At 48.8% G+C, this 15,833-nt stretch overlaps 1 protein-coding gene across 4 annotated transcripts in view; it reads left to right on the top strand.

Annotated features, from left to right (window-relative positions):
- The window catches only part of LOC143284826 (dystroglycan 1-like), a 151,310-nt gene that overhangs the window by 107,294 nt on the left and 28,183 nt on the right, over positions 1 to 15,833 (top strand). For all 4 annotated transcript variants that reach the window (XM_076591881.1, XM_076591882.1, XM_076591880.1 and 1 more), the window contains exon 2: positions 3,890 to 5,019. In XM_076591881.1, coding sequence (XP_076447996.1) covers positions 4,780 to 5,019 — 240 coding nt within the window. In that variant the 5' untranslated portion in view covers positions 3,890 to 4,779. The remainder of the gene's footprint in view (positions 1 to 3,889; positions 5,020 to 15,833) is intronic.

Genomic DNA, 15,833 nt, shown 5'->3' with positions numbered 1-15,833 from the left:
TGTATTTTGCCTTGTTTCTTGACATAAAGAATATTTCAACCAACAGAGGGTGTCTTCTGCAAGAAGCCATCATTTTTTTGTGAGTAGCGTTTGGGGTGTTGTGCTATCTGATAATGGTGGTGGTGGAGAAAATAATTAAGTGTTACTGTTCTGGGGGAACTGGGTGTTGTGGGTGTCTGTGGCTCGTTGTGGTGCTGTGCGCGTGTGGTGGTGTTGGTTCAAGTCTCTTGTGTCTGAATGTCTTGTCCGACTGGAAGTTATTTGATTGGACTTGTTGATGGGTACGTTGTGACACACACAAAAATACGGTCTGCTGTTCTCCGACAAAGACCGTGACGGTGTGGTGTGGATGGTGGTTGGGTAGTGAGGGGGTGGGGGTGAGGGGGGAAGGGATTGGGAAGGAGGAGGGGCGTGGGGGGGCCCGGGTGGGGGGGGGGGGGGAATCGATGTTACGTTCCCTGGTGGGATGCCAGACCTGGCAAACACAATTGGCGTTGGGTCTGGTTTGTTGGCCTTATTGTTGCCCCCACCCCTCTCCGTCCCACTCTCTCTCTCTCTCTCCCTCCCTCCCACACTCTCCCACTCTCTCCCTCCCACTCTCTCTCTCTCTCTCTCTCTCCCACTCTCTCCCTCCTACTCTCTCTCTCTCTCTCCCTCCCACTCCCTCCCTCCCACTCTCTCTCTCTCTCTCCCTCCCTCCCACACACTCTCTCTCTCTCTCGATGCTGTTCTAGTATTCACATTTAACCCCTTCCCGTGCCCATCCCCCGGTCCCCTGTTTTTGAATTGTGGTCCATGGCCAAAGTTCATTAAAACATTTTCGTTCGTTTCGCTCTCTCTGTCTCTGTCTCTCCCCCCCCCCCTCTCTCTCTCTCTCTCTCTCGTGTATGTGTCCGTGGGGATTGTGCGCAACTGGCTATAATAAACCAGTGAAATAATGCAGTGCGATGCTAGTTGGACAACGGCGGAGGAGGAAGCGAAGATGAAAAACTCTGAGCTATGTATTGATTAGTTATCCACAGAACTGAAAATGTAAACACGGAAATAATCATGTTTTTCTTTGGTTGACACACTAAGATAGGCGGGCAGCTCTCCACACGCGTTCACTCGATGCTTTGTCTTTTGCTGTAAACGATTTTTTTGTTTTGTTTTGTTTTGTTTTGAAAGCTTGTAAGGCATACGCCAGTGGTATTTTTCTTACAGGTGATATTCTGTTTCACGTTAATGTGAGGCCTTCTTGACATTCTCCCCCCCCCCCCCCAGCCCACTACCCACACCCCTCCCCTCCCCTCCCTGCCCTGTCTGGTTGCATGGTTTCTGTTTCCTGGTGTCGATTTTAGCATTAGCTTCATTTGTGCCTTGTTCCACTTTCTTTTCCTTCACAACACACGTCGCTCACTTTGTTTTGTACTGGTAGCGGAGAGAGAGAGAGAAGAAGGAATTCTCATGACCTGGTTTTAAAGATTAGAAATGTGTTTCTATTGTTTTGGTGGGGCAGGGGGTAGTTTGGGCTGGGTTTTAGCGATTGAAGTAGATGCTAACGTAGCGATTGCATTGAGATGGCCTTAGTGGTCGGCGAGGCACCATAATTTGATTTGATTTGGGTTTAGCGGAGAGGTGGTGGGGGGGGGGGATGGGGTGGGGGGGGGGGGGGGGGGGTTCAATGTAGTTGAGTTTTTGACTATACTCTACAAGCCGTTGCCGGGGTCAGTGTTTAACATGTTACATGTTAATCTCGGTGACTGGTTGTCTTGATTCACTTTGCAAAAGGCCAGGTAACTTAGTTACACTGGTTCTTCGTTACATAAAAAGTCACTGTGTTCGCATTTCATGCTTGATTGTATTTGGCACTTTTCTCGATATGTCTCAACGGCCAACTTATGAACGGACAGCAGACAATGACGTCGTCACTGTGTTTGGCTAACACAACAACCACCCCACCCTTTATTGAAGAACGAGGAATGAGAGGTGCAGGGGGTGGTATTGGTTTGGCAGATAACACTGGTTCCTTCCTGATTTGATTTGATGAGGATACTTACTTACATAGCGCCTACCCTCGGTCGGAGACCAAGCTCAAAGCACTTTACAAACTCGGGGGGTCATTTGCACAACAGGCTGTCTACCTGGGTAGAGCCGACTGACGGCTGCCATTGGGCGCTCATCAGTCATTTATTTTCTGTGTCATTCAATCAGGTTTCACGCACGCACGCACGCACACACACACACACACACACACACACGTACACACACACGCACACACACGCGCGCGCACACACACACACATGTAACAGTCTTCGTGTGGTGAGATGAGGACGACTTTGCCTGGGGTGTTGCACGATGGAAGTGTGCCAGAGCACGCACGGCACTTGTCTCCTTGCAGCCTCTGCCAAGAGATCGGACCTCCTGCCTGCCAGCCTCTGAATGTCAGCCCTCCCTCCCTCCACACTGATGCCACTTCAGCGCTTCTGTGCCTCCTGCGTTTCGCTTGCGGGGGCCAAAAGCGCGCACGGTTGGGTTTGTCTAAAAATCGATTTGGCGTTTTGAACTCGACTGGAGTTAAATCAGCGAAAGGAATGCGGGTCGTCTGGTTTTATTTTTTCACTCTGAGCGGTGTTAGACTTTGGAAGACACCCCCCCCCCTTCATAACTGCCTCCCCCACCCCACCCCCTCCCCCCAACCACTTCCTCCCTCCTCCCCTCCTCTCTCTGAATATCATACTCGTCATACCAGCTGTCTCGAAGTATCCGGATAGCTGTAATTTTTCTTGTAGCTGTGTATATATTTCTTGGCGCTTTCATATCCAACCACTTAATCTCTCCCACACCTAATCTGGCACTTTCTGACTGCCTGACGTTGATTTTTATCATAAAAATTATACGTGCTTCATACATCCGTCTGTGAAAAAGATAGCGTGTTCATATCCGTTTTCCAGTGCCCATCCGTAACGGTCTGTGTCTGTGTGTCTGCGTTTATTCTTGAACTCTGAATAACTGGTCTGGAGTTCGGGAATAACTTCTTAAGAAAATAAGTATTAATCCTCAGAAAGTCTTTGGGTTTTTTTTTGGTGAATTTTCGTCAGTTTCGAGTCCACCAGTGAAGACTTGAATAGGGCAAAACGAATGCTTACATTATTTCCTGAAGCAGGTTCTTATTTCCGACGTGCATCAGGATAGGCTGTATAGTGCTGACATCAAATGTGGTTTTGGAGTGGATCACATAGACAGAGGTAATCTCCTGTTAGATTTTAAGCAAAGGTAATACACCCCAAACCAGAAGTGGCATAATCTCCTCTGTCATATTTTAAGCAAAGGCAGTAACACACCCTGGAACTAGAAGTGGCGGGGTAGTCAGAACTGGTAAACACTGACTGGCTGATTGATTACACTGCAGGTGGACCAGGATGCGCGCTGAGGGGTTGAAAGGTCTTGGGTAATCAGGAAAAACACGGACAGAATGCTGGGCTGGCACTGAGCATAATCTTCTATTCCCCCCCCCCCATCCCCCCCAACAGACAACTAAACCCCCATCTTCTTCCACGAAAGTATGTGACCTGTTCCTCCTGCTATCTTCTCCACCACCACCCATCCGACAGCCCCCCACCCCACCCCTTTCCTTTCACTATTTTCGTCCCCCACCTCCTGGCCTGTAACTGAACAAGATTGGAGAGTGCAGAAAAGGGATGGGCGGGGTTGGAAAAGGCCAGGAGCAGAGGACGTGGTGTAAGAGTGTTTATTAGCAAAGCCCCCAGCACCTGTGACTTTTTCCAGGTTTTGAAGGACGTGGCGAGAGACGTGCCAACGACTTTTTAGCCAGGCCAGGCACTCCAAAGATTCCAGGCAGCCTACCTCACGTCATTCATTTCTGTTTTTTTGTTTTTTTTCTTTCCAGGCACTGAAGCTGTTCACGCAATCGGCACGAAGTACGGCATCAGCAGCAGCAGGTCTACCACAGCCAGACAACGCTGCGTGAAGCAGAAGGGAGAGGCAGCGGCATCCGTGCCTGCCTGTTTCGTGGATTCACCACAACCCCCCACGCCCCCAAACCCCCACTCTCTCCCCCCTCACTGCACGAACCGAGAGGAGAGAGGATAGCAGCTGCCAAGCCGGTCGGCGCCGTGCCGTGCCGGGCAGAGGGAGAGTAGAAAGACAAGGCAGCAGCAGCAGCAGCAGCAGCAGCAGCAAGACTATTGTGATGCAGATGCGGTGCGCCGTGTGATCTGCCTGCCTTCCCTCACACTGTGCCGTTAGTTAGTCAGACGCTTGCTCCGTCAGGGAAACCAACACTACAAGACTTGTGTGGTTCCATTCTTGGATAAAGAAAGAGGCTACCAGGGACTGGGCTTCGGTTTGAGTGAGCCGGTGTTCAAGTGTTGTGTGTGAGAGTGGTGTGTGTGTCCCGGGTAGTTGTGTGCCATCATCACTTCTGTGATCGTTACTCGCCCGCTTTCCACGATTGCGCGTTTTACTTCACTGACATCTCTTGACGCCCAAACTTTTTTTCCCCCTCTGTGGGAATATTTTGAACCGATACCAACCATCCCCCTCCAAAACAAAAAGAGGAACGAACACTTCGAGTACCTGGAGGTGAAGAAGTCTGTATACAATAAAGCAGATTCAAAACTAACTTGTCTGGAATCCCCTCGACTAACTGGACTAGTGCTATGACCACAGATCAATACCACAGCCTTGCCTGACGTCCAGCTGGAGTAGTAGTATTAAACCGAGAGCTCCGCGTTGCAACTCCAGTTGGGAGTACCAAAAAAGAACAGTCCTCCAACAATGGCTGTTGTGTGTCCGAGATGGGGAAGGACCTGGGCTGTGGCCCTGGTGGTGGTGATGATGATGGGGGGCATGGTGGACAGTATGGACGTGGTGGAGGTGCCCAGAGATGCAGGAGTGCAGGGAGAGGAGGGGGTGGCTGTGTTGTGGGGCATTGCTGACACCACGGCTTCCGTGGGCCGTTTGTTCCGTTACCACATCCCTGGCGACGCCTTCAAAGGGCAGGTGGACGGCTTTGAGGTGAGTAGTGACCATTCCTTGATTCTGTGTGTGTGTGTGTGTGTGTGTGCGTGCGTGCGTGCGTGTGTGTGTGTGTGTGCTCTCTTATTTGCTCGTACAAGCATCTTTTGTGTGTGTGTGTATGTCTGTCCTACTGTTCTCCCGCGGCCCTCTGTCTCAGTTCATCATTGGCTTAAATATTGGTTGGTTGTTGTTTTTAAATCAGAACTTTTCTAAACTTTAACTCTCTCCACGCGAACGGCGAAAGAGACGACGTTAACAGCGTTTCACCCCAATTACCATCATCAAAATATTGCAAGCGGAAGGCTCTTATACTGAAGACGTGAATGTTGACAAAGAATACCACAATTCTGACGACGGAAGCTAAAGGTTGGGTCATTCAGACACCCACTGGACATCCGAGGGGTCTGTGTAGAGGAGAAGAGAGGACTGGCCGTACTGAGTGAATTAAGCACACACACACACACACACTCTCTCTCTCTCTCTCTCAGTCTCTCTGTCTGTCTGTCCACCGGGATAATGACTTGTATTGTGGCCAGGGAACTGTAGTTTTTGTTGCTCAGTCATGTTTGACCAGTTCATGGCCGCCTTCGTTTTCAACTGCATTCTGTTCGAGTTACAACGCCATGTACATTTATATCAGTAAATGATCACTTTTTTTCCCCCCTTTAAAGAGTACCTCAAGGGACGTTCGTTATAGGGAAGGAAATAAACTACCAGAGGGAGTGGTACAATATCAGGCTTTCGAGGTGTGCAGCTTTGCATATATATATATATATATATATATATATATATATATATATATATATATCTGTATGTCTGCCGGCTTTTCTCTTTGTTTGAAAACAGTATATTTGCACAGGGATTTTTTAGCCCCCCATCCCACTACAGTGTCAGTGAACGGTTCCCTCCGATTCCAGGATTAAGTGCAATCAGCTGGAATGAAATACTGCAATCGGGACGGGAACTGGAATTCCCCCTGCAGCTTTCGCAGAAGTTCTATGTCGATCTCTGGTGTTTCATCTTGTGCGGGCTGCACAACACAGGGATTTGTTTTAACTCACTCAGTACGGCCAGTCCTCACTTCTCCTCTACACAGACCCCTCGGATGTCCAGTGGGTGTCTGAATGACCCAACCTTTAGCTTCCGTCGTCAGAATTGTGGTATTCTTTGTCAACATTCACGTCTTCAGTATAAGAGACTTCCGCTTGCAATATTTTGATGATGGTAATTGGGGTGAAACGCTGTTAACGTCGTCTCTTTCGCCGTTCGTATGGAAAGAGTTAATTAAGACTCGACAGGTATCATTGCATTGTCCGTAAATCGCACGAAAATGTATTTGGAAATAACAGCTATGGGTGTGGCAAGTCACACAGCACCGAACAGAAGAACTGGAAATGATTAGAAGGGTGTGACCATCTCCTCTTTCTCCGTCACGAACGTCATATCCTCCTTCCCCTCTTCCTCTGCCACTTCCTCTGCTACATCCTCTGCATATGTTACATCCTCTGCCTCATCCTCTTCATCTGTTACTTCCTCTGTCATATCTTCTTCATCTGTTACATCCTCTGCTACATCCTCTGCATCTGTTACATCCTCTGTCACATCCTCTTCAACTGTTACATCCTCTGCTACATCCTCTGCATATGTTACATCCTCTGCCTCATCCTCTCCATCTGTTACATCCTCTGCTACATCCTCTTCATCTGTTACATCCTCTGCTACATCCTCTGCATATGTTACATCCTCTGCCTCATCCTCTCCATCTGTTACATCCTCTGCTACATCCTCTTCATCTGTTACATCCTCTGCTACATCCTCTGCATATGTTACATCCTCTGCCTCATCCTCTCCATCTGTTACATCCTCTGCTACATCCTCTTCATCTGTTACATCCTCTGCTACATCCTCTGCATATGTTACATCCTCTGCCTCATCCTCTTCATCTGTTACATCCTCTGTCACATCCTCTTCAACTGTTACATCCTCTGTCATATCTCTTCTTCCTCCTCCACATCCTCTTCATCTGCAACATCCTCCTCTTCCTCTGTCACATCCTCTTCATCCGTTTCATCCTCCTCCTCAGCCAAATCCTCCTTTTCCCTCTGCCTCATCTTCCATTTCCTCTGCCACATCCTCGTCCTCTACCAAATCCTCTTTTTGCCTCTGCTACACCCTCCTTCTTCCTCTGCTACACCCTCCTTCTTCCTCTACCGCATCATCGTCCTCTGCCATATCCTCTTCATTTGCAACATCGTCTTCATCTGTTACATCCTCCTCCTCTACCGAATCCTCTTTTTGCCTCTGCTACACCCTCCTCCTTCTTCCTCTGCTACACCCTCCTCCTTCTTCCTCTGCTACACCCTCCTTCTTCTTCCTCTATTACACCCTCCTCCTTCCTCTGTCACACCCTCCTCCTTCCTCTGTCACACCCTCCTTCTTCCTCTATTACACCCTCCTCCTTTCTCTGTCACACCCTCCTTCTTCTTCCTCTGCTACACCCTCCTTCTTCCTCTGCTACACCCTCCTTCTTCCTCTGCTACACCCTCCTTCTTCCTCTGCTACACCCTCCTTCTTCCTCTGCTACACCCTCCTTCTTCCTCTACCGCATCATCGTCCTCTGCCATCTCCTTCTCCTCCATATCATATATTCTTATTCAGTTTGTCATATAATGTGTATTGAATGCTTCAACCTGAAGACATCTCCACGTGTAAACCATTGTCCACGTTACGGTCCCCCCCCCCCCCCCCCCCCCCCCCCCACCCCTGAGGCGTACATTTAGTACGCAGGTCAATGGTCCCACCCCCGTCAACCCCTATCCACCCACCCACCCACCCACGTGGGGAATGTCCCATCTCCGTCCCCCCACCCCACCCCACCCCGAACCCCCTACACACACACACACACACACCAAAAACAACCCACCGAGTTAGGGAGGAAGAAAGAAGCCGGCGGGATGTAGGCTGGTGTATACTTTGGGAGCATCCGGTGAGTAATGTCATCGTCTTTCCGATCGTTGTTGGCGTTTGGCAGACCTTCCCCCCCCACCCCTCACCTGCTCTCCACTGACGCCCCCACAGACAGACAGACAGACAGACAGACAGACAGCCTCGCTTCCCGGAGAAACGTGTGGGTGAGCAACGCCCCCGTTCCCCTTCTCACTCTCTCTCTTCCCCGTTCTTACTCCACCCATCTCTCTCTCTCTCTCTCTCTCTCTCTCTCTGTTTATGTACAGTTTTTTCAAACTTCACTCCACCCGCTGAACTTCGTAACACACCCACATCTGCCGATACTCTTATTCACACACCCACACGCTCGATGGTACTGCCACACTCGCTGGCATTGGTACACGCATACACGCTCACACCCGCGCGCGCACACGCGCACGCACACACACACTGACGCACACTGTCTGCTTATCTCTCTTTATTATGCATACACACACACACACTCTCTCTCTCTCTTTATTACACATACTCTGTCTCTCTCTCTCTATTACACATACACACACACACACTCTCTCTATTACACATGCACACACACACACTCACTCTCTCTATTACACATACGCACACACACTCTCTCTCTCTCTTTATTACACATACTCTGTCTCTCTCTCTCTATTACACATACACACACACACACTCTCTCTCTCTTTATTATACATACACTCTCTCGCTCTCTCTCACTCTCTCTTTATTACACATACACACTCGCTCTCTCTCTCTGTCTCTCACTCTTTATTACACATTCTCTCTCTCGCTCTCTCTCACTCTCTCTTTATTACACATACACACTCTCGCTCTCTCTCTTTCTCTCTCACTCTTTATTACACATTCTCTCTCTCTCTCTCTCTCTCTCTCTCTCTCACACACACACACACACACACTGACTCACGCGTGACCACGTCTGTACGCCTACAGCCATCACACCACCCCAAACTATGGTGGGCTTTTTTTGTTTGTTTGTTTGTTGTTGTTTTTTCCATTCTAATCCAAACCTGGAACAATCTGAACGTCTTTCCTTTCTGGCAGCAAGCAGTACCACATTACACGTAATTATTATCGCGGTCACGGCGCGAACTTGAAAGCGAAGTCAGGCACTGGAGGGAAGTGTATTGCAGGGCCTCTCGCTCGCCAGTTTCACCACACTTTAACTCTTCACGCACGCATTGCAGTGAACGATTTTGTGTATCGTTACGTACGTGTGTGTGTGTGTGAGTGTGTGTGTGTGTGCGGTGCCGTCGGGTTTGGTTTGTTTTTTGTTTGTTTTGTTAGTTTATTTTTTCTCCCCTCCTCCAAGACTCTTTCTCCTCTCCAGACTTTATTAAAAGGGAACTGTTCTCTCTCTCTCTCTGTGCTGCACGCGGGGGGAAAATGAATGCATCCAGCCCCGATAACTCCGTCCAGCCTCTCTGCAGGCTGTGGAGATAACGTCCCCAACTTGCGACGTGAGCTCATCATATTTCAGTGCGAAGGGCTGATTCAGGAAATGTAATTTTTCTGTCTGAGAGAGAGAGGGGGTGAGGGGGGCGGGGCGGGGTGTGGGGTGGGGGTGTTTTATTCAACACGGCCGCATTAAAAAGGGGGAACTTGCATTCCATGGATTTTTCTTAGCATGTTACACGTGTTTAAGTGTTTAGCCTTTACTTTTAGCACGATGCAGCCTCGGGTTTCCGTTTATAGCGACAGCTGGATATATGTCTATTTGTATGGTTGGCAGAAGACGGAAAAAGCAGCATTAATTTTTTTGCATGGGTTCGCTATGTACGTGAACACAGGAGGTAGTTTCTCATGTTATAGCACAACGCTTTTTTTCTTTTTTTACGCCATGGTTCCGAACTGGCACCAGTTGCGCAGTTAACTGCTTCCTAGCGATGTTGACTGGACCCGTTATGAAAAAAACAAAACAACTGAACGTCGATCATATGAGATGGTTCACACCCAGATAAACATCACCATGATGCGAGCATAATATATAAATTGTAACTTTCTTCCGTTGTTGTGAAAGTGCCCATTGCTGCGACATCCTCTCTCTCTCTCTCTCTCTCTCTCTCACACACACACACACACACACACACACTGTACACACTCTCTCTCTGAGTCTCTCTCTAATCTTTCTCTCTCTCTCACACACACACATACACACACACACACACACACACATTGCGCGCGCAAGCACACACACACACACACACACTCTGTCTCTGAGTCTCTCTCTAAATTTTTTTCTTACACACACACACACACACACACACATATTGCAAGCGCACACACATACACACACACACTCTCTCTCTCTCTCTCTCTCTCTCTCCCCGCTACATACATATAACTTTATATATAGACCTCCAATCTCTATCTTCCCCTGTCCCCGTGTTACTACTCATCGATCTCCGCCCCCCACCCTCAAGACCCCCCCCCCCACACACACACACTACCCTCCACCAACCCCGTCTTCGCCCACACTATTCCGCCCTCAAGTCTTTCTTGTCTCTTTGTCTGTCTCCCCTTTCCATTTGAAGCCCTCGTGCAACAGCCTCCAATCGATTGTTGGCCATTGTCAGAGGACTATTCGTGTGGCACAAAGAAAAGGGGGCTCCCCCATCACCCCCACCCCCACCCCCCCTCCACCCAACAAGGGCCGCCGACGTGTGACTAAGGCAGCGACACGTGGACACACAGCCGGGCGAGAGTGGCTGTGCAGGCTAGTTGTTGGAAAGCGTTGGGACTTTCAGTCTGAGGGTCCCGGGTTCGAATCTCTGTAACGATGCCTGGTGGGGTAAAAGGGTGGAGATTTTTTTTTTTTTTTTTTTTTTAATTTAATAAGATTTCCTTGGTCAACATTATGTGCAGACCTGTGCTTGTGCCTGAATCCCCGGGGCTTCATGTGTACACGCAAGCGGAAGATCAAATACGGACGTTGAAGATCCTGTAATCCATGTCAGCGTTTTGGTGGGTTATGGAAATAAGAACATAACCAGCATGCACACCCCAGAAAACGGATTATGGCTGCCTAAATGGCGGGGGTAAAAAAAAACGGTCATACTCGTAAAAGCCCACTCGTGTACATGTACACGAGTTAACGTGGAAGATGCAGTCCACGAACGAAGAAGAAGAACGTTACCTTGCTGCCATGTACCACACACACATAAGCGGAAAACAGGATGTGAAAAGTAATAATGGATAAATGATTGATTTTTCTTGTTGTCATATTGTTGTTGTTTTTTTTATTAGCATTAGCATTGTTATTTAAAAGACGAAACAAGGATGAGTCAGCCCCAGTGTTGCGCCCACCTGGCTGGAAAACAAAGCAAAGTTCACAGTGCTCGTTGAGGGCGTGGAGGTGGACTCCCCCCCCCCCCCCCTGTCTCTCTCTGTGACTCTTTCCATCTCTCTCTCTCTCATCTCTGACTCCTTCCATCTCTCTCTCATCTCTGACTCCTTCCATCTCTCTCTCTCTCTCCCCCTCACTCACTCTCTCTCATCTCAGATTCCTCCCATATCTCTCTCTCTCTCTCATCTCTGACTCCTTCCATCTCTCTCTCTCTCTCTCTCCCTCACTCTCTCCCCCTCTCTCATCTCATCTCAGATTCCTCCCATATCTCTCTCTCTCTCATCTCTGACTCCTTCCATCTCTCTCTCTCTCTCTCTCTCCCTCTCTCATCTCCGACTCGTAACATCTCTCTCTCTCTCTGACTCCTTCCATCTGTGTGTGTGTGGGGGGGAGGGGGAGGGGCGGGGGATGGAGATGCCTAGCGTGGCGGTATGATTGTCTCAGCCCCTGAATCAGCATCCTCCGTTTTGTGGGGGTGGGGGGGGGGAGGAAGGGCCAGGAGGGGCGGCTGCTGTCAGCCCATTCCCGCCATCTGCCTGAAGTGCCATCCCCGTCGCTCTTTTAGTGCCAGACTGTGGAAAAGAGAGCATTGTAGTGGTGGTTTTTGTTCGCCCTCTGCGTGTGTGTGTGTGTGTGTGTGTGTGTGTGTGTGTGCACGTGCGTGTTGTCACGCCCAGCTGTGTCTCTCTGTCTGTCTCTCTTTCTCTCTTACACTTTCTTGCAGGCATACACACACACACTCTCTCTCCCTTTCTCCCTCTCACACACACACTAACTCACGAGTATTCCTCTTTCTCTATCTCTCTCTCACTCACATACACATACACTCTCTCTATCTGTCTGTCTCTCTCACTCATGAATATCCCCCCTCTCTCTCTCTCAAACACACACACACACACACACACACACACACACACGAATATCCCTCTTTCTCACACTCTCTTTCTCCCCCTCCCCCCCCTCTCTCACACACACACACACACACACACACACACACACACACGAATATCCCTCTCTCTCACACTCTCTCTCTCCACCATGTCACCTCCCCCCTCTCCCTCTCTCAAACACACACACACACACACACGAATATCCCTCTCACACTCTCTCCCCCCCCCCCCCCTCTCTGCCCCCCCCCCTCTCTGCCCCCTCACACACACACACGAATATCCCTCTCACACTCTCTCCCCCCCCCCTCTCTGCCCCCCCCCCTCTCTGCCCCCCCCCTCTCTGCCCCCTCACACACACACAAACACACACACACACATTCACTCACGAGTATACCTTCACGAAAGCATCGCCAAGCCAGCGAATGGGAACGTGAATGGGATCTCCCGCCAGACTCACTGCCATGCACGCTCAGTGGGAAAAAGAACGAAGGGTAAGCAAATAAAGTGACAAAAGAGAATAACAGAGGAAAGGGAAGACAAAGAAGAGAAGAGGGAAGAAGAAGAAGAAGAAGAAGAAGGAGAAGAAGAACACACCAGCCAACCTCAATAACCCACACCACCCACAAACTCTGACTTTTTCTTCAGTCTTCAGCATGCAACCCGAATCTTACTCTCTTCTCTTTCTTTATTCTTTCTCTTTTTTTCCCCCGAACTGGTAGGAGTTATCTGCTGTCTATTCAGGTTGCATTGTCACCACTTGGCTACAGCAGCGTGTGTGTGTGTGTGTGTGCCTGTGTCTGTGTGTGTCTGTCTGTGTGTGTGAGAGAGAGAGAGAGAGAGAGAGAGAGAGGGGGAGAGGTAGGGAAGGAGGCGAGGAGGTTGTCTACAAAACTGAAATCAGAGAATGATACACAGAATTGTACGCCAAAATCACTGTGTAAATGCAACACTTGTAGAAGTGTGTGTGTGTGTGTGTGTGTGTGTGTGTGTGTGTGTGTGGCAGTGTGTTCTTTCTTCTACCACGAATTCCATTCCGTAGTACTTCAAGTAAGTTATATCCCCTGTATAATAATTCTCTTCTCTATCCACATATATATATATATATATATATATATATATATATATATTTTTTTTTATATTCGTCACTTATTCTTTCTCCGAGTGTGGCTCTGAAAATTCTCTTCTCTATCAATATTTTTCACTTATTCTTTCTCCGCGAGTGGCTCTGTGTATATACTCTTCTCTCTCTCTCCATATTCTTCACTTATTCTTTCTTCACACGGTGGGTAGCTTTCCCATTATCTCTCCCCTCCCCCCATCCTACTCCCTTCCTGCCCCATACCCTCCTCCCCCTCTCCCCTCCCCCCTACACACACACCCCAACCTCCCTCTTCCTCTCCAACAACCCTCCCTCTTTAACTTTCCCTGCACACAGAAGCAGCAAATAATGTAACATGTGTCACCAAGATGGCGCGGTGAACAGCGTCAACGGCCATGACGTGGTAGCGTCACCCGAACGTGACTCATACGTGCTGCACGTGCAGCACACACACACAATGACGCTATGACGTAACGCAATGGACGTCAGCCGCGGATTGTTCCTTGCCGATGATTAATTGGCATCGGGTTGTAACCAGATAACATCATCAACAACACAAAAACGGCCTCAGTGCGGCGTAGAACATTAAACATGTATTTTGGTGAAGTGAACCTGACACGCAGGCTGTTTCTTTCGTTTTGAAAAAAAAAAACTACTAAGTAAGTTTCTTACTTTGTTAATATGTCCAGGCGTTGTGAACCAACTGTGACGGTTGCGTGTGTGTGTGTGCCTCACATCCACACTACACTATACAACACACACACACACACACACACACACACACACAGAGAGTGGGTTTGTTAATGCTTTCACTGAATCGCCTGTTAATGCTTCGGAGATTCAGAAAAAACGAAGAATGAACGAAACAGTCAACTGCGGTGTACTTGTATAAAGCGTCCGGGATGACAAAGGTCTACTAGGGTCATGGGCGTCCCTGGCATCAGCTGGTGCGGAGTGTCTTTTCGCGTGGCACGGGCATGGCCGCTGTCTTGTCAACAGCCTGACGGAATATAAAGTGTGGTGATGGGGAAGGAACTGATAATAACGCCCGTCTGCTGCATACAGCTGCTGCCGTACTGTCCGCCACACTCACACTACTTGACGCCCAGCAAACCTCCTGACCCCTTCACTTCACACATACACACACGCACGCATACGCACACGCCCACACACACACACACACACACACGCACGCACGCACATACACATATGCACGCATGCGCACACACACACACACACACACACACACACACACACACAGATGATAATCATCCCAGTCATATACCAGTACTATGTTCAGAATGGAAGGGGGAACACACACAACACAGATGAACAGATTCACACACACACACACACACACACACACACACACACACACACACACAGGGGAAACAACCACTCCCAACCACGGTTTACTCTTGAACCTTATTAAGCGTGTCACTTTCTCCAACATCTGTCCTGGTTCCCAGCCCCCTTTCCCCTGCCCCAATACACGGCGTGTCTTGTTGGATTTGAAAGATCTGTCGTGAAGAGAAGAGAGGGGGTGTGCGTGGGGAGGCGGAGTGAAGAAGCCACCACCGAGATGTATGGTTAGCGCGAAGACGGGAAGTCAATACCAAAACCATCACACAGTGAAGACTTGAAACAACACTCTACTGATCAAAGCCGGATGGGGAGAGAGAGAGAGAGAGAGAGAAGAAGAAGAAGAGAAGAAGAAATGACTCAGAGACGAAGAAACATTAACACATACGTCATTTATCAGTTAAAGCTGTATTTGTTGTAAGATTTGGTAATGATCCCTTTTCCAAGTGCGGCTTTACTGCTGAAGCTTTTTAGCTGCTTTGATAATGTGAGAGAGAGAGAAAGAGAGAGAGAGATAGAAAGAGAGAGAGAGAGAGAAGCAGTAACGCATACATCATATATCACTTTAAGCTGTATTTGTTGTAACAGGTGATGATCCCTTTTTGTAAGTGCCTTTCTGCTGCAGCTTTTTTTTTTTTTTTATTTATTTTAGCTGCATTGATAGAATAAACTGCTCTTTGTTGAATGAGGAGTGGTTACAGACAGAGAGAGAAGAAGAAGAAGAAGAAAGAACACGTAGACGAAGAGAGAGAAGCAGTAACACATACATTTATCAATTGAACCTGTAACCGGTAATCATCCTTTTTCCAAGCGCTGCCCGCTGCTTTGTAGCTGCTGTGAAAGAGTAAACTGCTCTTTGTTAAAAGAGGAGTGGCAATACAGAAAGTGAGAAAGAGAGAAGAGAGAGAGGGCAACGTGTACTTTGAGAAGTAGGGACAAAGAAAAGTGTGTGTGTTCGCGCGCGCGTGTGTACATGCCGTGTACTCTCACCCACATGTGTATATGTGTGTGTGTGTGTGCGCGCACGTGCGTGTGTGCGTGCGTGTCTATGCCGTGTACACTCACACACATGTGTTTGTGGAAAAGATGGGGTCGTACAGACAGGGATGGGGTGGAGGGGAGAAAG

Source organism: Babylonia areolata, chromosome 8, assembly GCF_041734735.1.
Source record: "Babylonia areolata isolate BAREFJ2019XMU chromosome 8, ASM4173473v1, whole genome shotgun sequence".
Taxonomy (NCBI): Eukaryota; Metazoa; Mollusca; class Gastropoda; order Neogastropoda; family Buccinidae; genus Babylonia; species Babylonia areolata.
This window is presented reverse-complemented; position numbering and strand designations above follow the sequence as displayed.